Source organism: Aspergillus pseudotamarii (genome assembly GCF_009193445.1).
Source record: "Aspergillus pseudotamarii strain CBS 117625 unplaced genomic scaffold BDV38scaffold_20, whole genome shotgun sequence".
NCBI classification, from domain to species: domain Eukaryota; kingdom Fungi; phylum Ascomycota; class Eurotiomycetes; order Eurotiales; family Aspergillaceae; genus Aspergillus; species Aspergillus pseudotamarii.
In genome coordinates this window covers 180,827-201,717 of record NW_022475034.1, presented here as the reverse complement: position 1 = coordinate 201,717, position 20,891 = coordinate 180,827, and the positions used below count along the sequence as shown (strand labels likewise).

Sequence of the window (20,891 nt, the reverse complement as noted above, 5' to 3'; positions counted from 1 at the left end):
ACTAACTGATGATTGGGGTGAGGCGGTGAACAGGTACTATGTAAATGTATTACTTCGGCTAGAGAGGAATGAAAATGGGCGTCTATGTGCTAGGTGCAATACGTCTGTAAGAGCTATTAAGGCATTTTTTAGGAATGAAATGAAGCTGCAATATATTCCTCGATGCCTGGTCATACAAGGTGACACCAGGCGCATCGATCCGCTATGATCTTTGATTTTATGTGCAGATATACTCTAAAGCTTTATGGGAATGTTGGAAAAACTACAATAGAATACCAATTTTAGGGACATTGTCCCCAGGTCCAGCCTTTTCCCTCTCATGCCAGGCGCTCTGTGAGACTCCTACCGTGTCACCGGAAACACATAGGCGTGGTGAGACCACGAGTCCACTCCAGACTCCCGATTTCGATGACCAGGAAACACAAAGCAACTGCCACACTCACACTCCCATACACATAAGCATGCCGACGGCGCAAATCAGACAGTTCGAGAATCCAGGTGCTGACTGTTGTGAGACACCCGCAAAACCCGTCCATGATCCCTTCTAGTACCTCGCAGCCGGTAATTCCACCTATGGTTAACGTAGAAGTGCTAACTGTAGCATGTTGTATAGAGTATGCCATTCCAAACACCATCGTGCCTACTATGTTAACTATAAATGTTCCCAGCGGGAAACCGATTATCCGGCTATTTAGCTTGAGGGAAATATAGAAGCGGGATAGGCAACCAACTGGTGCAAAGACAAGAGAGAAAAGAAATGGTCCACGCCATGAATGTGGACTCCATAACGTGGCTGCTCCGTGATCTTGGGGCAGAAGGGCCACGAGACAGATAACAAGGATCCATGATAGCCAAGCTAGGATCGCTGAAAAAGGGTCGAAGTATTTCCGCAACCACACCTGCGGCAGACTGGGCGTCCACTGAGATAGGCTAACTGCAATATGAGCTCCAAGAAAGAGACCTGCCAAGGACAGACCAATCTCAGTGAACAGAACGGCGAGAATGGACATAAAGCTAAACCCGCCATTAGGAGATTTCAGACTGGCAGAGCCCGGCGCGAACAGGGAGACCTCATGATACGGTCCGTTTGGCACCAGTGGGTTATTTGAGATTGCCAGGTAAACATCGCGCATGAAGGTTGAAAAAGACGTAAGGCTCCCACAGAAGCCAGTGGTCAGCCCGATAAACAAGGGCACCGTTTTCTTGTGGGCTTTTATATGCGCGGCACGCTGTGAAGGGTCATTTTTCACTTGGCCAGGGGTACTTGTTTTGAAGCTTTCAAAGTGAAACAGCTCCTGGTCCTCGCTCAGGAAACCCATGATCATACTGCCTCCAACGTTCGCCCACAGAACACTGGTATTGACTGGTGCCCCCGGGTAAAAGGTCAGGCATTCGATGACCACCCGAAGTAAAGTACCGATCATCGAGAATAAAACAAGATAGGATACAATATATGTCGTATGCAGGAACTTCAAGATGCGGCTTGGTTTAGGGTGTTTCTCTTGCGGGTCTTCGTCCGGGCTCTGCACATCATCGGGTCGGACAGGTTCAGTTCTGGTGTCTGGAGGGCTTCTTTGAGAGCTTCGTTCTGGCTGGTATTCCAAGTAATCGTTCAGCCGTGACGACCTCTCAGACGGATCGTAAACAGGGGGTGGGGCAGCGACCTCGTTGAGATTGCCTCCATCGTGAGGTCCAGGGCGACCATTCTGCAGCGAACCGTCCGAGTTCATTGTCAGTTCTGCAAGGCCGAAGAGACTTGACAGCAAAAGTCGTGCGATCAATAAGACGTAAATTTAAAGTTTTTATTTTTATATTTATTTTTTATTTTTTTTATTTGAAGTTGAGGCAAGGGCATGCTGGCCCAGCAAAAACTACACAGTCAGCAGCACCGGATCGGGCGGTCCGAAACGGTGGTGGAAACACGACTGTTGACCATGATTTCCCCTGGTGGCAAATGATCCCATGTCTTATCTGTGCGAGCTCGATCCTCTTCGTTGCGGAGAGTTTTTACAGTGATAGTGCTTTCCTCCATGGTCAAACCTCGCCGCAGGCGCTCGTGAGGATAGACGGAAGGTTTGCTCAATAAATGGAGAGTCTCTGTCTAATCTACAATTCTATTCCCCCGAGGAACACATGGCATCGATATAATACTTCATATACACCGGGAGAGGGGGGTTGTCAGATCGTAACATAGATATCTCTCTCGGGCATCGTTATTCATAGAATTTACAACAGGAAAGAGAACAGCCGCCATCTTCTATAAAGAACCAATGATCGATATAAGATAAATAAATAATATATTTATACAGTGCAGCATAGTGCGCAGATTCCGAATCCCACTACTCCAAGCAGAGCTTATATTCTTTGGGTAGTACACCTATACTTTAGCCAGTCTCCCGTCCGAGAGGGTAAGTATAACAAGTTATATTAATTCACATAGCTGGCTGACCGTTCAGTATTTAGATCCACAATACCATAGTATGGCTGCCAATCCAAGCTCTTGTTTTTGTGAACACACCTCTTTCTGTCGGCGACGGTAGATGCAGACAGTATTGGGTCATAAGGCTCTGACTCAGTAATACTTTGCATCCAGTATCGGCTAAAGATAGAACACAATTACTTTATCTAAACTCTGGGAACCCTCTTAAGTACCACAAAAGATCCGTTAAATCCTACAGCAGCTGATCCAACAAGACACCTACCAGGGTAGCCGAGAGCTCCCTTTCTACCATCACAAACAGGACTTCCATTTGATTCGTCCGGAGCAGACGGGCCGGACGGTGCGGCGGAACTAGACCGGTTGAAATTGACAGAGCTAAAGTTCTAATGGTGCGTTGTCTTGGTCCTGAACCTAGTGGCTCTTATGATGGTGCTTCCGTAGTGCAGAGAGATGATCTTCGAGGCTTGCTCGGCGGTAGAGGGAGTTGTCTTCTCGAGGTACTGGCGATGGGGCACACACTTCACTCAAATGGCTGAAAATATCTGAGCCACTAAGTGAAAGTGCCTGTTCGAGATTGATCTCCGAGTGGTATGGGTGCTGTTCTCTATCGACAGGTTCAGGAGCTCCAACCTCGCTCAACGCCGCGTATTCATCGTCTGAATCTGTCTCAGAAGATGTAGGTTCTTCACCGCTTCTATTGGGATTGCTGAACGGCAGATAGGACGCTAGTAAATGTAATGTACCGATTAGACATACGCACATATTGTAGTCTGGTTCTTGCCGGAAAGTTGGGATTTGCAAATGGAGATGGCGACCCATAGCTTTGTATTATACTTGGCTTCGGGTAAAACGGGAATTTAGTGGATGCAAAATTAGCAACTAACATCCGGTTTTCTGATATTGTATCCAAGCCACAAGGAATCCTTTGTGTAAAACACTACCACGACATTGGCACGAGGTAAGCTTCGATCAATTTTCGTAGTGAATTCCGACAAAGTTGATTCTTACACTTGGCTTTACTTCGGGCATGAATTGATAAACCGAGCCAAGACATTCTCTCTGACTCTGTAGTAATATACAGGGCCTGGTTTGGTACACCTTGCCTCCTATAACCATTTCTGTTCAAGAGAATTGGTAGCAGAGAATTACGGTTATGAACGGTATCAAATAAATACGGCAAACATAGTAGATCTAGTGAGACGGCTAGTGAGAACTAGCCGATTGCATGGAAGCATACTGATGGGGGTGGAGGTATATATCTAGGGGCCAGTTTCGGAGCCTTGTGTGATGCTATTTGTCTAATTCTAGTTCATTGGGGGGTGGGTAATTTGTCTACTTTGTCCCCTTCGAAATTCTTAGTTGGCTTTTCGGAGATAAGTTGATCATCTTTTTTTTTTCTTTTGACATCTACCGATAAAATCAACAACTAGTGTGGTATATTGAGCAAAGATATCACCAAGGAGGATGTATATCAATAGACAATACGCGCGAAAAACAAATCTTGAGGATTGTTTAACAACGTGCCATTCGAGATACTGACGAGATCAATATACATTACTATTCCTGTGTGAGAAGATGGTACTGGGTAAGAAGCTCTGGAAGTATTGGGCATTTAGATTACTGAGTGAAGGCATCAAAGGTAGCAAATCATAGGGCATATAACTGTGCGTTGACTAGGACACTTCCATACTTGAGTAAATCAACACAGGAGCTTGCTGCTACTCCTAGAAATCTAAGGAAGAACAATTGTAACCTCTTTTGTAATTAAAATGCGTACCAGTGCTCCATAGATGACCACTCTGCTGATATTTTGAAAAGGCATGCACTTTAGATTTAAGGAATCCCTTGTCAATTTGTGTGGCTCTCAGTTTTAGCAGCACCAGCACCACCGGAACTACCTGTCATCATAGAATCGACTCGTGTACGGTGGTCTTCCGAAGAGTTGTCAATTTCAATAGCTGGATCTCGGTCTTGCGCGTCCCTTTCTATCTCGCCTTCTTCTACTCGACACAGTTCCTTGTTGTGATTTTGGCCCGGAGGCAGGACAAAAGTAGGCCCCGGAGCCCACCAATGCAGGGGATACCTCCGACGACCCAGATTATTGACTAGGATTGCCCAGGCGAGCATGATTAATGATGAAGCAAGTATGGTTGGAAGATAGCGCCACGATAGGCTGACAACGTCCGATTGAACGGCTGCGTTGAGACCCGTAGCTCCGGCCCTGGCCGAACAGTTAGTAATGCGTGACTGTGGAGGATGAAGGTAACGTACGGTGGGTGAACAGTTCGTGTAATCAACATCACGAGTAATGATGTTGCCATAGAGATGCCCCCATTAATAAAGGTCGAAGGGTGAAAGTGCGTGTTGTCTAAATATCCCTGGTACTGGCCGTTGAGTACAAAAAGCCGAGTTATACATGTTCCGACCAATGCAGAAAGAAAATGGCCACCGACAAAATTTCGAGGCTGTGCGACAGGAGACTCGACTACCCCAAAGAGCAGCACAGCTGAGGCACCGAATGATGTGATAATAGTAGGGGTATGGTATACATCGCGGAATGCGGTATCTGTGGACATAATTGCCTCAATTAAGAGAATACCCCCAAAAGCCCCGATCCATGCAAACAGCCAAGTCTCATACTTTAAGGGGATTTTGTGGAGCCATATGAATGGAGGGATTGGTAGCGGATCATAAGGAGGTCCTGCCTCTGGGGGGCGATAACCAGTGAACCGGTGGAGGCTAGGTGGTAGATCGCTACGATAGTCACGGGGGAATTTGAGTTGGGCGAGGGAATGCCAGTACTTTGCAGGGCTTTGCCTGATGCTGTGCAAGCGCGCCTTCTCATTATTCCCCATTATTGTCAATAATATACTTACTAGAAATGTAGGAAATCTTAAGAAAATCGTAGGTCTGTATGTCAGCTGCCACGACAAGCTTATACCGCCATTTTATATCTGTTTGGCAGCCTTCCCAAACATATAGGCGGCACGGACGGTCCGTCGTGGCAAACGAATGATGTATCGGTTCTACTATTGCGCTGGATTATACACTTTAATATGACATCTTCGCTTGATTCAGTAGCCTGAGAAGCAACGTCAACTTGCTATGTCATTGTATCTCTCGTGATCAAGGCTAGAATAGAATGGCTCTCTGTATGAGCCAGTTACGGCTGGGCCTGCCACCATTATATACAATATGCTTTAACCGGGGAATATATCATTGTTCAACGTAAAGGTAGGAAAGACGCGTAATTTACTCTGAAGAACGGCGACTGACCGACATCCGGAGAGGCCTCGTTAATTTTATTTGTGAAACCATGTTCCCTCACAACGGTGGTGTTATCCAAAACTAGGGCTGAATTCGGGAGATTAGATGCCTTGATGTAACGTTAATAGAGAACTGGTTGGCCTTTGTTACAAGAGGTGGCGGTATATGGCCGTCTCCTCAGCTTCTTGGTCTATCCCTTGGTGTGAAAGCTGTCGATACAATTTCTGCCTCTTCAGCTGGTTCGTGAAACTTGGTTACTGATCTATAAAACCAATTCTTTGACACTCTAAAGGTGACACACCTTGGGTGGACTGATGTTGTGGCTCTTGTGATTGCACTGTTCTATTTTGCTCTTGATAGGATCGCGTGGCTCCACGATCTAAGTCAGAAAACGAGCAGCGAGGAGACATTCAGGTTGGAAATGTCTTCAGTTATCTTTTAGGGGCTAAAACCTTCGCTTCTCTGGACTCGCCCAGAAAAGCGAGTTATACCTACGCTGAATTGAGGATATAATGAGCTACCAGTATTGGCTCAGAACATCCACTTGCATCCATAGAAGAATTATTATCATTATCAGAACGCACGTTAATCTATACGGTACCAGATATCATTTCTTACATTCAAGTGGATTGGTGGGTGGTTGGCACTGCTTGGAGGCACCTCTCTAAATCCATTACTAGGAAGCGGTCAGGCACACTGGGGCATGCTATGATGGCCAATCAAGCGTCAGGTTATGGTGGAATTACATGTCATTGTCGATCTAGATCTATAATCAAACACCCACTGTAAGATCGTGGGAAAATTTAAGTGCCCGAGTTTGTTGTTGCCGACCCCGTTTCATGATTCTCTTTAACGGCCCGCGCGAGCCTGCGTGATATTGCCTTTCGACGAAGCGGCGTTTAAACTTATTGACAGGGACCGTATCCGTCTGGGCCGGCTCTTCCATAAAGTTTTCATATAAAGGTGTCGAAGAGCGAAGCTTTACAAAATATGATACCACAATGGCTGGGTATTACCTGCATGTGCCACATCCAACAGAGTGAGGAAGATTGACGGTGCGAGATCTGTTCCTCTCCCAGATGCCGTTTGCATTCGGACAGGCAAGATGGAGTGATAGTAGGTCTTACATTGTATATCTATTACGCCTACAACCTTTTTTTTACAGTTCTGTAGAAATCTTCCCGGATACTTGCGTGTTCTGTTTAGAGACATTAGGACCCTCCTCGCCATATAGGCTCCTTCCATGCGACCATATTTTCCACCTCCCATGTATCGATCGCTGGCTTTGCGGCGAGGATGCAAGCTGTCCAATTTGTCGTCAGCCATTTTATCATCTAAGAGGACCTCGCATGGTCTATATTGCTCCCCCCTCAGGAAGCTCTTCACATCACTACGAGTTGCCCGATATCCGTGACCAATTCCACAGGTTGGGCATTTGGTTTGGCAAGATAACCCGCATTTTCTCGTGCCTCCATGATCGTTGCAGCCATGATTGACTCTTCGTATCACCCATGAGGTCCCTGACCCGGCATATCCTATCGTTTCCTCTTGGTTGGTGTCTTGAATTTCATTATTCTGGAAGGTATTTCTGACTCCAGACAGGCAACTTTCAAATCGTGTAGAGACAGTCTCGGGAGTGAGCCACGCTACTCCAGCCATGCTTGCCACGATTTCTGGAATTGTTTTATCTACCCAAACATTACAAGGCTGCGACTCTTAAAATAGCGAATTGGGTCTTCTGCCATAAGATTGATGTGATCCCTCACCTGACTCCTTCCTTGCTTTGTCCCCATTGCCTCATTAATCGGGTTTCAGATGATGTTATTAATACTTGGGCCTTTGGCTTGAAGCTCGAGGTATCTCAATCATTTAGCTGTCACTCCAACGTAATTCCAGCTCCACGTCGTTACCTCCAAATCATATACCCTGTTCTTAGTCTAGCGGGGGCTTTGAGGGTAAATAACATATTAGGTGGCTCGAAGGGTTTAGTAACAGCGTTCGCCGAGTTAAATGCAAATATCTGTCTACAACATGATTCTCTCCTCGCCAGACGTAGGCCTGCCAGGCTGTCGACTTGTATCTCGCAGTATTTCTCCAGCTCGCTGGTCTGAAGAGAATTCCCCCCCGTTGAGGTGAGACAGGCTACTTTCGACCATCCGGATAAGATATGAGGTTTCCTGGGAGCCGAGCCAGCGATGCGACATTCGAGTGTTGTCTCCTTTGTCAATTCATTATTCCATTTCGCACTGCATTGTACAAATAGAAGATACGTGCTTGATATACCTTTCCAAAGGAAACGGTGATCAAGGCGCACCCAATTGAGTTAAGGCCGATCTGTTCAATCGCAGTACTTCTTTCCGTGGTTTGTTTTTGTACGTCGCCTTCGCCAGGCAAGATTCTATACAGAATTATCCTACGGTATTACGTTAATACATCAAGGAACTAACCCCTGGCTTCGCGTTATAACCCTGGAGAATGCGGCATCGCTATCTGGCCAGTATATAACGCGAAGCTAAAGCTCCGAATCCCGAATTTGGCTGCAGTTCAAAATACTTAGACCCAGACATTAGCTCTACCGCGACAGTCTAGTGAGTTAATAAACGCCCTTCAATCGTCAATGAATGAGAATTGGCACAAAGTCTAAGATTATAATTGTATCAGTATCTATGCTAATAATCCTATACTGCTTGCTTTACCAAATTCAGCACGGGTCAAGTGATAGAACTTTTGGCCGTCTGCCCTGTCATCCTTTTCAACCAGCGATACATAGAGGCGGTGGTATTAGGGACTCTCACAAACCTGTCTTCGTTGCCCGTCTCATTGACGAGGCTGTTTAGTGCAGATTATGGTGTATGGCAAATGCTTTATTTGAAGTTCTTCTCTCTTGGGAACCCTTGATATGAGAATGCGGCCGCATTTTCATCCCAAGCCATAGGAGTAGCGCAAAGAGTCAATCAAGTACTTGCCATCATAAAGTATATAAGGGTTCGGAGTTGTCACTATCCAGACCTCTACACTTTCGGCCTTTATCTCGATACGTTGACATAATAGTAAGTTCTGACCGACCTGATATAAATTCGGAATAGAAGCTCAGTTATTAACGAAACAGTATATAACTAACGGCGTAAGCAACTTTCACTGTAGCCTTCACAGCTATGCGAATTTCGGAGTTTGAAAAGCATAGCAATGGTGGCAGATATTCAATACTGCTAATATTTCATAAACATTAGAACCGGGAGCTGCGTGACTGATGTACTTCAAGGCCTCCAGATACAAAGCAGGCTTTTGAAGGCTCCAATCTCTGGCCTGTGAGCCAACAACTATGTCATAGAAATAAACCATGGCTCGTCGGAGTACCTTGATGAAGAAAGAGGTCATACGGGCAGAGGCTCCATCTTTGCCATTGTGTGCGCCGATATTCTGGGGTGGCTTAGCTGGCCACAATACGAAAGGTATAACTGCGTCGCTAATATCATACTATCTCTGGTAGTCTCCTGAGGTGGGTGCACTTATATTTCAAGTGTCATGCTAGCGATAAACAGCCAGATGTATGCTCTAGCATACTTGATTTTTGCCCATCTCACTCTCTCCGCTCTTTATCAAGGGGAAAGCCGTGTTCTCGACCATAATAAGCAGTCGTTACCATGTCAACTGAGGATAGTAACAGAAGATCATTTTCTTAAATGATAAAAACGTGGCAGTGATGAGACGGAAAGCTCTACCTCTATTTGATTGCGGAAATAAGGAATATGTAATGGTAATCTGTCCACTTGATCACCCCTGGTCTAGATGCATAGTCTATGCTGAGTGCTCACGCAAGATGGAAAACAGACTCTAGAATTCCTCCTTCCACGGTTCATGTTAAACTACAACGCTGAAAAGTCTATCGTTCTTATTACATAGTTTGATATCCAGAACAATTTGGCTGATAGCATTGGCATGTGTCCAACATTACTCTTTGCTTCACGCCGTAAGGATAACACTGTAGTCTCTAAAGTTATTATTATCCCAATATTCAGCCGTATTTACACGATCGTGAAGGCAAAAGCGTAATACCAGCCGATCTGAAGGTTGTGGGTCCTTCAAATCAACTGTGAAGCGAAATTGGTCGGAGAAAACGGAACCAAGTACGTGCTTTGACCGATGATGAATAGCACGAGCTTCTTCAGACGTCTCCCAGTTGTTAAAGCTATACAGAGCAATGACAACTTTTTGGAATGCAAGATTGAGTACTGTTCCAGTCCCTATAACCCTCTGACTTTGTGGAGTGACTTCCAAACTCTCTAATCGAATTGGTTGGTCTTGAGAGAGTTGCCTAGTAAGTGCGAAATCTAGTAGATATTGTCCTCTATTTACGCTCACTTCGATGTAGTCCGGCTGGATTTGCCCACCCAGTACTGGATTGGGATTTAAAGCCTGCGGTGCGTCAACCGGATGGAAGAGACGCGTTTTCTCTAGAGGCTCCACAAAGTGGACGTTCTTTTCGACCCTGGTCACATTCCTGGCTATTGTGGTCAAGAGTTAGCTGGCTGGTGAACTTCAACTAGGATTTTCGGTGAATATTACTACCAATTGTTAGCTCGTTTAGTTTTAGGTCCTCAGAATTACGACTGCCTCCTGAGAACTCGACCTTTCCCGTTATAGAGCCCGAGCGGCAGGTATAAGAAGGCATTCCCAACCCCTGAGCTTGGGAGGCCTTCGGAGACTTTGCTCAGCCAAAAATAAACCGTATATTTGCCGAAATCACATATATATATATATAAGTATATTACTATATTTCCTTTCAAATACTCTCTATATATGATCTGTGAAAGCCTTTTACAGCTAATACCTATAGTAACTAATATTACCCTCTGCTAAGATACTTTGAACCGGTACAAGTCATATCATTCTTAATACTAAAGAAACCGGACTCTCAATACAAGCAATATCAATAATTGATGCAAACATAAGCAATTTACCATTGTGGCTTGAACAAAGCTTAGCAATATTGCAGGGACTCACTCAACATCGCTTTCTTCATCGCTTTCTTCATCGCTTTCTTCATCCTCTTCGGAGTCAAACGTATCGGTTCTAAGGGCTGGTCTGCATTTCACCTGGGACGAGGCAACTACTAAGAGCAGATCATTGTCTCCCTTGTTGGGGGCTGCCCCTGCCAACAGCTCTTTATAGTCATGGCCTAGTTCCTCCACTAGTGCCAATAACATATTTTTAGGAAGATATCTTCCCGGGGTGCCCCAGAAGGGCTTTCCGATCTCGTCCTTGAGTGTGGACAGAGCTCCTCCTCCTATATTATGTCCCCAGGCTCTTCTCAAAACCTGGATACAGTAATGAAAATATAAATATCGTGATGCTGGGCGGAAGCTTGTTCGGAAAAGCAGCCTTTTACCATCCAGTTCTCTCCAAGTCTTTTCAGTATAGCAGTGGATTGGACGATCAAGTCTGTCCCAAGACAGATCAATGACCTTGACTTTGTACTCTCTGGTTTCTCCTTGTATCCAGGCAAGAATATCTGCTACGGCTGGTCTGTCAGCAAGGTCGGGGACAATGACCAGCTTTCCTGAGTCGAAAACACTTTCAATGCAGCGATTTAGTAGAAGGCCATTCATGGCCGAGAACAACTGTGGAGGTCGCCTCTTCCCAAACATTGCATCCATGACATCTTGTCCGTGCATGTAGGGAAAGAGGTGGACAGCTTCAATATCACGATCGTCACACCAGTCCCCAAGCACTGGGCACCATAACCAATTTTCGGTCTCGTGCTTTGCATTTCCCACCGTTATTAACTCATTCCGGAACGCTGATTGTTTCTGAGAGTCACGGTTTCCTGCTCCAGTATTCATGATGCCGAGTCCCATTTTACTTGTCGTAAATAGCTTCATAAACGAGGCCCTCAAGGACCGCTTTCCTTCCTCTCCCTCCAGGCCTTCCTTGCACTTTGTGTACAGCTTTGTCTCGGTATGCTGTGCCTTGATCCTTTGAATGATCGATTTTGCGGCATCGGTTTGCTGCCAATCCGCCTCAGGTCCAGAAAAGTCTCTCAGAGAAATCTTCCTATCCACCTCGGCCTTCTGTAGTACGAGGTTTGCCATGTACTCAGATTGTGTCCAAAACTTTGCGTTGAACGACCCTTGTGCCTTGAGCCTTTTCTTATTCACCTTGATGCACTCTTCAAGACCGGCTTGTTCCTTCTCCAGATCAGGGCTTTCTGCTTGTCTTTTGGTGGAAGACATAGTGACTTTGGGTCTTAAGAAGGTTCGACTGGATATGCTTTAACGAAATAAGCCTGTTTCTCAAGTGTGTGGTAAGATTTTGAAGATGGGTGGACTTCTGGCAAAGATGTTGTACAGAAGTCGGATAGTAGCTGGCAACGAAGAATATTTTACAGAATGAGGGCATCAGTCTGACGGAAGGCATGACCAACGTTTACTCGCTTAGTATGTAATGGGCGTCATCATCGTTACGTAAACGATACCAGAAGTTCGATATCCCCTTATCGCTATACTGACTAACTACAGGGTGTGGAGAGGGAGATGTTTGAGCGGAAGCCCTGGACTATGCTATAATCATAATATATATGTCTGCTATTCTTGAAAACCTCAGCCTTTCTCCAGTCGCGCCAACAGACGCCAGCATGACGTGTAATAAGGCAGCCGTAGTGTCAAATTCACTTTCACCATAGCTGAGCTCCGTGGACTTGGATTCGTACAATGCGATGAAGATTATTTTCGCGTTCAATTATGTACTGAACGGCAGGGACGGAGTATTTGTCAAAACAGCGCCTCTATTCCGCATCATACATAAAATAAGTTCAGAAGAAATCTATCGGATATCAATCTGTAGACATACAAAATTTCACTGGTGAAGAATCTAAAAATCAACCCTTGCATGTGTTATATACTATGCTGTGACAAGTAGTATAACTGGTTGTTCTATTTCTATACTTTGCAATAAAATGCTGTCAAATACTTATCCCAAAGGCTTCGCACGGAGGAAAGAACTCTAAATAAACTGTGTACTACACATTATCATCTGGGGCAATCCGCCTAGTCAATGGGGACTGACAAAGAGGACAAGCATGGTGGAAGCTCCAATACCATCGTTCTAGACAACGCTGGTGGAAAAGATGACAGCACTGAAGATCAAAAACCGTATCACTTGAGTATAGTTGTTCAAGGCAAATGGAGCTAGAAGATTTTATTAACAGAAATCACCATATAGCAATGACCCTCGATGTCCTTACCAATTCTCTGCATCTCTTACTTGAAGCTTGCTCGCCAACTCCTCGGACTGCTCCAGTGACGCTAATGTCTTGGACGGAATATTTTGAAGTATAACATGTTCAGGCTTCACAGTCTTAATTTGTGTCCCACCATCTTGCGTCCTGACCTGGTAGGGATGCCTCATGCTCCAGAGCTTTAAAGCGACGCTGTGGTATTTCCTTAGTATGCTGATGTGATGACATAGAGTGAGCCTGACTGTGGATGATACATACAAGAATACAATAACCATGAACGCAAATACTGTGATAGGAACAGCAAGACTCACAACCAATTCGGTATTCTTTGCTTGTTGTGCGCTTCTCAACAGTATACAGGACATTTCTCTTCTCAACACTATGTAGCAATCTTTGATGTATTGTCAAATAACAAAGCTCTCGTATGTCGGCATGGCTCGCCCAATGTCTCAGGGAATGCTTGACCTCACATTTTATCCTGACGGCCGAAGTGGCCTGTTCCGCCTTAACCGGCTTTCACTACAACCATAATTTTTACGACGGGTGGAAAATGCAGATATCAAAGAATCGATAGCCACGCAGGCCTTCGACTGGAGGGAGATGAACCGTGGTGTGAATAGTTCCCTGAGGTCAATTTAGGGAACAGTGTTACCATACGCCCCCCTAATGCTTGGAGCATAATATATGCTCGTAATGACGTCGTCGATATAGAAGTCATATTGGATTGATAGCTGACGGACTGGTATGGACCTAACTCAGGTAAGACCCATAAGTTACTAACACCATGCGCCGCCTGACTAGAGGTTGAGGCCGGGATATGGGAAAGAAAAGTCCCGTGCATCCTTGATCAATGGGAACATAACCCTTCGCCGGAAACCCCAAGTCACTGTTTCATATCAGAGTCTTGCAATGCTTGAGTAGATAAGCAAGCAATTCCGGAAACCACGGCACAGGCGGCTGGAGTGGCGGTCGATCTTATAGTTTGCCATTACTACCTTTCGAGTTGCCTATTACCCTTTTTTTTTTCACGGGGAAAATAAGTTGCACCCCGGCCAACGCGGAACCAGTATTTGCCTAGCTGGTGATTCCATTAAGGACATAGTGGTATTCGCAGCACCGACGCTTATACACGTAGTGAGGAGAGTAATATACAATACGAGGGTCTAGCCTTCTCACTGCAAAACTATCGATCGACACATAGGAGGACAGCAATATGGTCTCATAGAAGATCCTATATGGCGTAGAGAGTGCTAACGTCTCCAAACACGGAAAGATTTCTATGGAACTGCAAGACAAGGCTGTAGCTGCAGCGGATATTTATAACTTACTATTGCTCCAATCTAATTGTCGGAATGCAAAGGGTATCCGCGAGAGAAACAGATCTTGTACCGTCGATTTCATCCGCTCTGTCAGATATGGCACATATAGGTAATACCCAGACACGGTGGGGTCATATTTTGTAAAGCTCCACTCTTCGACACATTTATATGGAAAGTTCTATGGAGCTCACTAATAGAAAGATGAGGCGAATGCTGCGCTTCGAGCGGAAATATCACTGGCAGGACTTCTATGTTTCTGCCGGCGATCGATGAGGTTGGCTAGATATCATGTATTGTAACCTGGTTAGAGTATCTATAACATTAAAATGTAGTGCTATAATATTAGAATGTAGTGGAGTACTACTAGTAGGTGGTTGATGAATAACTTCTGGAACCTTGTTGGTTATCCTGTGGCTACACCTTTACACTCACCTATGCTTGGGAATCTGGCAGAAAAAAATTACGGTCGCTTAAAAAGGCCCGCCGATTATAGTTGAATGCATATTATCAGGGTTAAAGCGCAGTTCAGTATCGTTGATTTATAAGCAGAAGGAGCTCTCGAGGTTTCCCGGATAGATTAAGCCTCCGGTTTGATTTATAATACAGCCATTGTCTCTGAGCCCCTATGTCATCGGCGTGTATATAGTGTTGAGGAGTTGCTGTTAGTTTACACATAGGATCAACTCAGAGACCCAGAGCACATCATAAAATCACAGGGAAAATAAGTAGATATTAACCAAGCATGTCTCCTATTCGAGTCGGTGTAATCGGGTTAGCTAGTGCTTCAGCAGAGAACTATGAGGGCACTTCGTGGACGGCCAACGCTCACTTGCCCTTCCTCACCAAGTCTCCCAATTTTGAGATTGTTGCATTGTTGAATAGCTCCGTGGAGTCTGCACGGACGGCAATCCAGAAATATGGTCTGTCGGACGAAACCAAGGCCTACGGTGACCCGCAAGGTAAGCCCCAAATACATCTTAAATGAGAAAATACTCATGGTAACAATAGATCTCGCCAACGACCCTAACGTCGACCTCGTGGTCTGCAGTGTCCGTGTTGACCGACACTTTTTGACTGTGCGTCCGAGCCTTATCGCCGGCAAAACAGTTTATGTCGAATGGCCACTAGACCGTAATCTCGAGGTGGCTCAAGAGATGGCTGCTCTAGCGGCCAAGCATAATGCGCGCACTATCGTAGGCATACAGGGCACCTTTTCACCGATTATTCGCAAGATGCGATCTGTTATTGGAAGTGGGCAGATTGGCCGTGTCCTCGCTAGTACGATCACTGGATCGTTTGGCAATAACGTTGATGCAGAGAGCAAGAACGTACGGTACTTTCTCGACCGTGAAGTTGGAGGAAATCCAATCAGTATCCATGTTGGTCACAGCCTAGAGTCCATTGCTGCCGGTGAGTAGTCACAAGACAAGCTTCTGCTTGACACTAATACGGTTTACAGTCCTCGGAGAATTCAAGACTCTGAGGAGTTTTTCGACAATCAGCCGACCAACGATAGACATTAAAGACTACAGCGTTGGAGATACCGGCAGGGTCGTCGAAACGGGGGCTCACAATACTGTCCCGGACCAGATTCTCGCCTATGGTACCGTTGAGCATTCTAATGCTGCGGTAACTATCAAATTCCATGCCGGAAAGGAGTTTCCAGGCCAACCCCGACTGGACTGGCGTATCCAAGGTGAAAAGGGCTGGCTACGAGTGGCTTCCCCACTTGTATCTTTGAATGTCGGCGGCCCGGGAATCAAATTGGAAATCGCGAGACACGATACAAATACGGTAGAGGAGATATTACCGGAGACCGACGAGTGGGATGAGCTGCCTGTCCCGGCGCAGAATATTGCCCGTCTCTACGAGGCCTATCGCAAGAATGAGTGGTATCCCACCTTTGATTGGGCGCTGAAGAGGCATGAGGCGATCGATGGGATCTGGAAAGAGTTTGATGCAGAGAACCATCAGCTTAGCTAGGGAATCAAGCAGAGTAGATAGAATAGTTCGCCAACGTCTTTGCTAAGAAGTTTGTGTCACTCTGAGTTTAACAGCGAGACTTATACGAGGTAGCTATAATGAATGAAATGTGGTCATAGTATCTCGTCAAAATAACCTGAAATTGAATTGATATCGAGTCTGGACTGTTGGGGTCAACTCCAAGTCCCCGTAATTCCCGCATATATAAAATTACAAGTAGTAGTAGTTCTATTCGTGATGTTTGATCATGACACGAATAAAAATACGAGGGCCTTTTGAAAATTACGGAGATCTGCAGATTAGTCCTTGGAAGGTTTCTGACACCATTGACTCCCGCGATGATGTGACGCCGCTATCCGGAATGGCTGCCAAAATACAACACCAACAATCATATCGCAGAGTGGCTGTCGATGGCGTGCATGTGGTCCATAATTAGTGCTCTTATTGAGGGGTATCCCAGGATTTGGGCCCCGCGATGATGAGCCCAACTAAGCTCCAAGTCGCGCAACATCACCTCGGCTACGGTATTTAAATGCGTAGTTGGAGACTCATCCCCAACTAATCAGCTTATTGTAGAAGATCACATACCAAAATGGCTGCTGTTGAAGTACCGGTCCTGCCGGATAGGACTGTCCCCTTGCTAAATGGTCATGCACAAAGCCATGCATTGGTCGGTGTGCCGACAGATATCAAAGGCTCAGCCGCGACCACTATCATAGAGAAAACAGAGGAGGTTTCCCCGCAAGGAAGACCTGCCTTTGAGATAGAGGAGCACCCGATTGATGAAGTTCGAAATATCAAAGTTGGTGTCATCGGTGCGGGCATAGCTGGTATTACTGCTGGGATACTCTTGCCGGCTAAATTACCAGGGCTTGACCTCCGGATCTTCGATAAGAATGCGGACGTGGTAGGTGTTTCTGAAAAGAAATATACCCCCGCGTAGCAAGATGTGAGAAATATTGACTAGTATCAGGGAGGCACATGGTACGAAAACACATATCCTGGTGTGCGATGCGATGTTCCAGCACATGTATACCAATCTGGATTTGCACCGAACACGCAATGGACGGAGGAGTTCGCACAGGGACACGAAATCCGAGAGTACTGGCAAGCGCTTGCCCGCAAGTACCAGGTCTACAAGTATACACGGCTGCAACACAAGGTACAAGAAGCCGTATGGGTCCCTGAAACAGGAAAATGGCGTGTCACCGTCCAGGACGTCGGCATAGGAAGGGTGCGAACGCTTCTATAGAGCCCTCACGGAAGGAATAGCACTGACTGACACTAGGTATATGTCGAACATCTGGACGTCCTGATTAATGCGATCGGTCACTTCAATGATTGGCAACTACCCAACTATCCTGGCATCGATCAATACAAGGGTACCATTTTCCATTCCTCCCACTGGAAACATGACGCGGACTTGAAAGGAAAGCGAATTGCTCTTATTGGTAATGGGGCGTCCGGCCTCCAGGTTCTGCCTTCGATTCAGCCGATTGCACAGCATGTCGATCACTATGCGCGTAACCGCACCTGGGTTGCAGACTCCTTTGGCACTACGGGTGTGCGCCGACTCGAACCGAACTTGTTCTCTCCCGAACAGCTCGAATCATTTAAAGACCCTGACACATACATCCAATATCGCAAGAGTGTGGAAGAAGGATACTTCTCACGCTTTGGTGCAATCTTCAAAGACTCGCCGGAGAATCGCGCACAACGAGACACGTGGACACAATTAATGCTTCAGCGCATCACCGAGAAGCCGGAACTAGCAAATAAAATTCTACCTGAGTTTCCGCCAAACTGCCGGCGAGCTACACCGGGACCTGGCTATCTAGAAGCCCTAGCAAAGGATAATGTGAACTACATACAGACGCCTATCGAACGATTCACAGCAACAGGCATTGTGACGGCAGATGGCGTTGAGAGGCCTGTTGATGTCGTGATTTGCGCTACTGGGGCCAATGTTGACCATGCGCCGCCGTTTTCGATTATTGCAAATGGAATAGATCTCAAGAGAGCCTGGAAACACGATGGTTTGTGGGGATTCCCTTATAATTACCTTGGTATCGCAACACCAGGCTTTCCGAATCTTCTTTGGATCGGCGGTCCTCATGCCACAGGCCATAGCGGAAGCGTCCCGAATAGCATGGAGAACCTGGTCACTTATATTGCCAAGGTCTTGCGAAAGATCCGCAGCCAGGGGGTCAAGGCGATGGCTCCGTCTAAACAAGCCTCTGACGACTTTGTCGAGTACTCTGATACATTTTACCCTCGCACCGTATGGACGGGTAACGATGACTCGACCCCTGGACAGAAGAACTGTCGGTCCTGGTATAATGGTGGCCGCCCTGGTGGACGGATCCATGGCCTGTTCCCTGGAAGCGCTGCTACATTAAACTATATCCGACGGGAACCACGGTGGGAGGATTGGGAGTACGCATATGTCAACCCTAGCGGCAATCGATTCGCCTATTTCGGCAATGGCTGGACCAGAAGAGAACGGTCTCTGGACGCAGATTTGGTGCCGCATGTGAGGCGGCCTGATACAATAGATCTTCGCACGTATATGGAGGGTTGGTGGGACGTTTGACTGTTCACTATGAGCTAGCCCTGGATGTTTGAATATTGCCTTAGAACCAGGTTATGCCAACTTGTTTTACGAAATTACCTTCCACCATGTGATATTGTCAATTCTCATGGCGATGCCATCCGTCACTTAGGCTCGCCTTAAGGAGTAATCGGCCTAGTATCGCTATAGCAGATACGTAAAGTGGGAATAAGTCGAGGTATACCGTGATCCGAAAAGTTCTGCCACTATGATTCACATGGTTTCCAGTTGGCATAATTAAGAGATTTACATGGTTGTCTTGGTATCACGTCTATCTGTAAGTGCTTATTGTATGTCAATCTAGCATTTGTCATACCAAATTAGAGTAAAGCATGAGCTTTAGTAGAGCAATTCCCTATTTTCACCTCTTCGAACTCCCCTGCAACACTGGTAGCAGTCAGGGTAAACGGAAATGTCGCCAAGCTGTCATATCATGTCTTTGTACTTGACCTTCATAGGCTAATTTCATCAATTCATGTGTTCTTTTATAACGCGTACTTTGGAGTCTCCTCTCCTGCGTGCCACACGTACTTCGCCCCTGGGTGAGACTGAGGCAGCCGTGTCTGTCCCTTTTCCCCATACATGTTCTCGCGGAATGTGCCTCCCTTGACAGCATACTCCGAGTGGAAGATCCCTCGCTTCTGCAACTCCGGAATCAAATACTTTATAATATCGTCGAAGGTCTCAGGGATTGAGGCGTAGCTCAGATTGAACCCATCCACATCACCAACTTCAACCCACCGCTCCAACTCATCCGCGACTGTCTTCGCGCTTCCAATAATCTTCGCCCCATTTCCTCCCATAACCAAATACTCTGAGATGGTTTTCTTGTCCCATTTCTTACCCTCAGTCCCTGGCACCGTGCTTGCCCAATGATTCACCATACTACGGATCGCCGGCTGCTCCACGAACCGGAAGTCTTGGTCGTCCTCATATTTTGACAAATCATACCCTGACCATCCACCAAAAAGAGCGAGAGCGCCTTCGGGATCTCCATATCGAGCCAATTCAGCGAACTTCGCATGAGCCGCCTCATCAGTCTCGGCCACAATAGCCAGAATACCCGCCACAACCTTGATGGAACTGGGATCGCGACCCTGCGCCTGCGCTTGCTGTCGCACATTATCGACGGATGGTCGCACTAGCTCCGGCTTTTGACCGTGTAAGAAAATAGCTTCTGCGTGCTTCGCCGCGAACGCCTTGCCTGCGGTGGAGGTACCAGCCTGTAGCAGGAAAGGCGTGCGCTGAGGGCTCGGCTCACACAGATGTGGTCCTGGGACATTGAAGTATTTTCCTTCGTGGTTAATCTGCCTGATGGCTTTGGGATCGGCGTATCCAGCTACTCCATCCTTGACATTAACAGCATCGTCGCGCCAGGATCCCTCCCAGAGTTTGTATGTGACATCGAGGTATTCATCTGCAATGCGATACCGCTCGTCGTGCTCGACCTGTGTGTTCAAGCCAAAATTACGCGCCGCGGAATCCAAATACGATGTCACAATATTCCATCCCACACGACCATTAGTCAAATGGTCAACGGTTGAGAATCGTCGGGCGAGCGCATAGGGAGCATCGTACGTCGTCGAGGCTGTCACACCGAACCCGATCGACTCGGTCGCGGCCGCCATGGCAGGAACACTGTACAGTGGGTCATTGATGGGGAATTGCGCGCCCGCAGGGATAGTCGGATCGAGGTTGGCTGGACCCTTGTAGACATCGTACCCTCCTAGCACGTCGGCGAAAAAGATCGCGTGGAATTTGGCGGCCTCGAGCTTTTGCGCCAGGGATACCCAATGCTGGAGCGACTTGTAGGCACCGCCTTGGTCCGGCGGGTAGCGATGGAGACCTGGGTTCAGGTGGGAAGGTGACTGCATCGCAAATGCATTTAGGATGAGTTGTTTCTTGGGCGTATCGATTGAACCCATGGTCGCTGTAATCTGTGCAGCTGTTCTGGGTTATGGGTAGGGTGCGATATAGGAGAGGGTTGAATCGCCTGGCTGCGTGCGGTACATTGCTCATGTCCAGGAATCAGGG

At 46.6% G+C, this 20,891-nt stretch overlaps 8 protein-coding genes across 8 annotated transcripts; 2 read left to right on the top strand and 6 right to left on the bottom strand.

The window, feature by feature from the left end:
• Positions 1-350: 350 nt before the first annotated feature.
• Positions 351-1,730, bottom strand: BDV38DRAFT_281885 (FluC/FEX family fluoride channel; the record flags this gene model as incomplete). Its single annotated transcript, XM_032059665.1, has 1 exon — positions 351-1,730. The coding sequence occupies one exon, from the start codon at positions 1,728-1,730 to the stop codon at positions 351-353; it is 1,380 nt and encodes a 459-aa protein (XP_031914644.1).
• A 1,121-nt stretch (positions 1,731-2,851) lies between these two features.
• BDV38DRAFT_281884 (uncharacterized protein) lies at positions 2,852-3,259 on the bottom strand (the record flags this gene model as incomplete). The annotated part of the gene is made up of 1 exon (XM_032059664.1): positions 2,852-3,259. One exon carries the CDS (start codon positions 3,257-3,259, stop codon positions 2,852-2,854), a length of 408 nt encoding a protein of 135 aa, XP_031914643.1.
• A 1,029-nt stretch (positions 3,260-4,288) lies between these two features.
• Positions 4,289-5,295, bottom strand: BDV38DRAFT_281883 (HPP family protein; the record flags this gene model as incomplete). Its single annotated transcript, XM_032059663.1, has 2 exons — positions 4,289-4,661; positions 4,712-5,295. The coding sequence occupies 2 exons, from the start codon at positions 5,293-5,295 to the stop codon at positions 4,289-4,291; spliced, it is 957 nt and encodes a 318-aa protein (XP_031914642.1).
• Positions 5,296-10,543: 5,248 nt separating this feature from the next.
• BDV38DRAFT_292178 (HNH endonuclease signature motif containing protein) lies at positions 10,544-12,035 on the bottom strand. Its single transcript, XM_032061949.1, has one exon. It carries the CDS (start codon positions 11,938-11,940, stop codon positions 10,708-10,710), a length of 1,233 nt encoding a protein of 410 aa, XP_031914641.1. The 5' UTR covers positions 11,941-12,035; the 3' UTR covers positions 10,544-10,707.
• An 802-nt stretch (positions 12,036-12,837) lies between these two features.
• BDV38DRAFT_244118 (uncharacterized protein) lies at positions 12,838-13,353 on the bottom strand. Its single transcript, XM_032054274.1, has one exon. The coding sequence runs from the start codon at positions 13,307-13,309 to the stop codon at positions 12,947-12,949; it is 363 nt and encodes a 120-aa protein (XP_031914640.1). The 5' UTR covers positions 13,310-13,353; the 3' UTR covers positions 12,838-12,946.
• Positions 13,354-14,979: 1,626 nt separating this feature from the next.
• Positions 14,980-16,336, top strand: BDV38DRAFT_68272 (uncharacterized protein). Its single transcript, XM_032063765.1, has 3 exons — positions 14,980-15,222; positions 15,272-15,673; positions 15,723-16,336. The coding sequence occupies exons 1-3, from the start codon at positions 15,006-15,008 to the stop codon at positions 16,244-16,246; spliced, it is 1,143 nt and encodes a 380-aa protein (XP_031914639.1). The 5' UTR covers positions 14,980-15,005; the 3' UTR covers positions 16,247-16,336.
• Positions 16,337-16,838: 502 nt separating this feature from the next.
• On the top strand, positions 16,839-18,839 carry BDV38DRAFT_281880 (flavin-containing monooxygenase; the record flags this gene model as incomplete). The annotated part of the gene is made up of 3 exons (XM_032059662.1): positions 16,839-17,153; positions 17,220-17,480; positions 17,535-18,839. 3 exons carry the CDS (start codon positions 16,839-16,841, stop codon positions 18,837-18,839), a joined length of 1,881 nt encoding a protein of 626 aa, XP_031914638.1.
• A 503-nt stretch (positions 18,840-19,342) lies between these two features.
• On the bottom strand, positions 19,343-20,782 carry BDV38DRAFT_270444 (LLM class flavin-dependent oxidoreductase; the record flags this gene model as incomplete). Its single annotated transcript, XM_032057155.1, has 1 exon — positions 19,343-20,782. One exon carries the CDS (start codon positions 20,780-20,782, stop codon positions 19,343-19,345), a length of 1,440 nt encoding a protein of 479 aa, XP_031914637.1.
• Positions 20,783-20,891: the final 109 nt, after the last annotated feature.

What these genes read in the sequence shown, in the direction of transcription:
- BDV38DRAFT_292178 (XM_032061949.1), bottom strand. Translation starts at nt 11,940, where the DNA reads ATGTCTTCCACCAAAAGACAAGCAGAAAGCCCTGATCTGGAGAAGGAA.
- BDV38DRAFT_244118 (XM_032054274.1), bottom strand. Translation starts at nt 13,309, where the DNA reads ATGTCCTGTATACTGTTGAGAAGCGCACAACAAGCAAAGAATACCGAA.
- BDV38DRAFT_68272 (XM_032063765.1), top strand. Translation starts at nt 15,006, where the DNA reads ATGTCTCCTATTCGAGTCGGTGTAATCGGGTTAGCTAGTGCTTCAGCA. An exon ending in GGCCTACGGTGACCCGCAAG is followed by an intron (nt 15,223 to 15,271) that starts GTAAGCCCCAAA and finishes TGGTAACAATAG; the next exon opens with ATCTCGCCAACGACCCTAAC. An exon ending in CCTAGAGTCCATTGCTGCCG is followed by an intron (nt 15,674 to 15,722) that starts GTGAGTAGTCAC and finishes TACGGTTTACAG; the next exon opens with TCCTCGGAGAATTCAAGACT.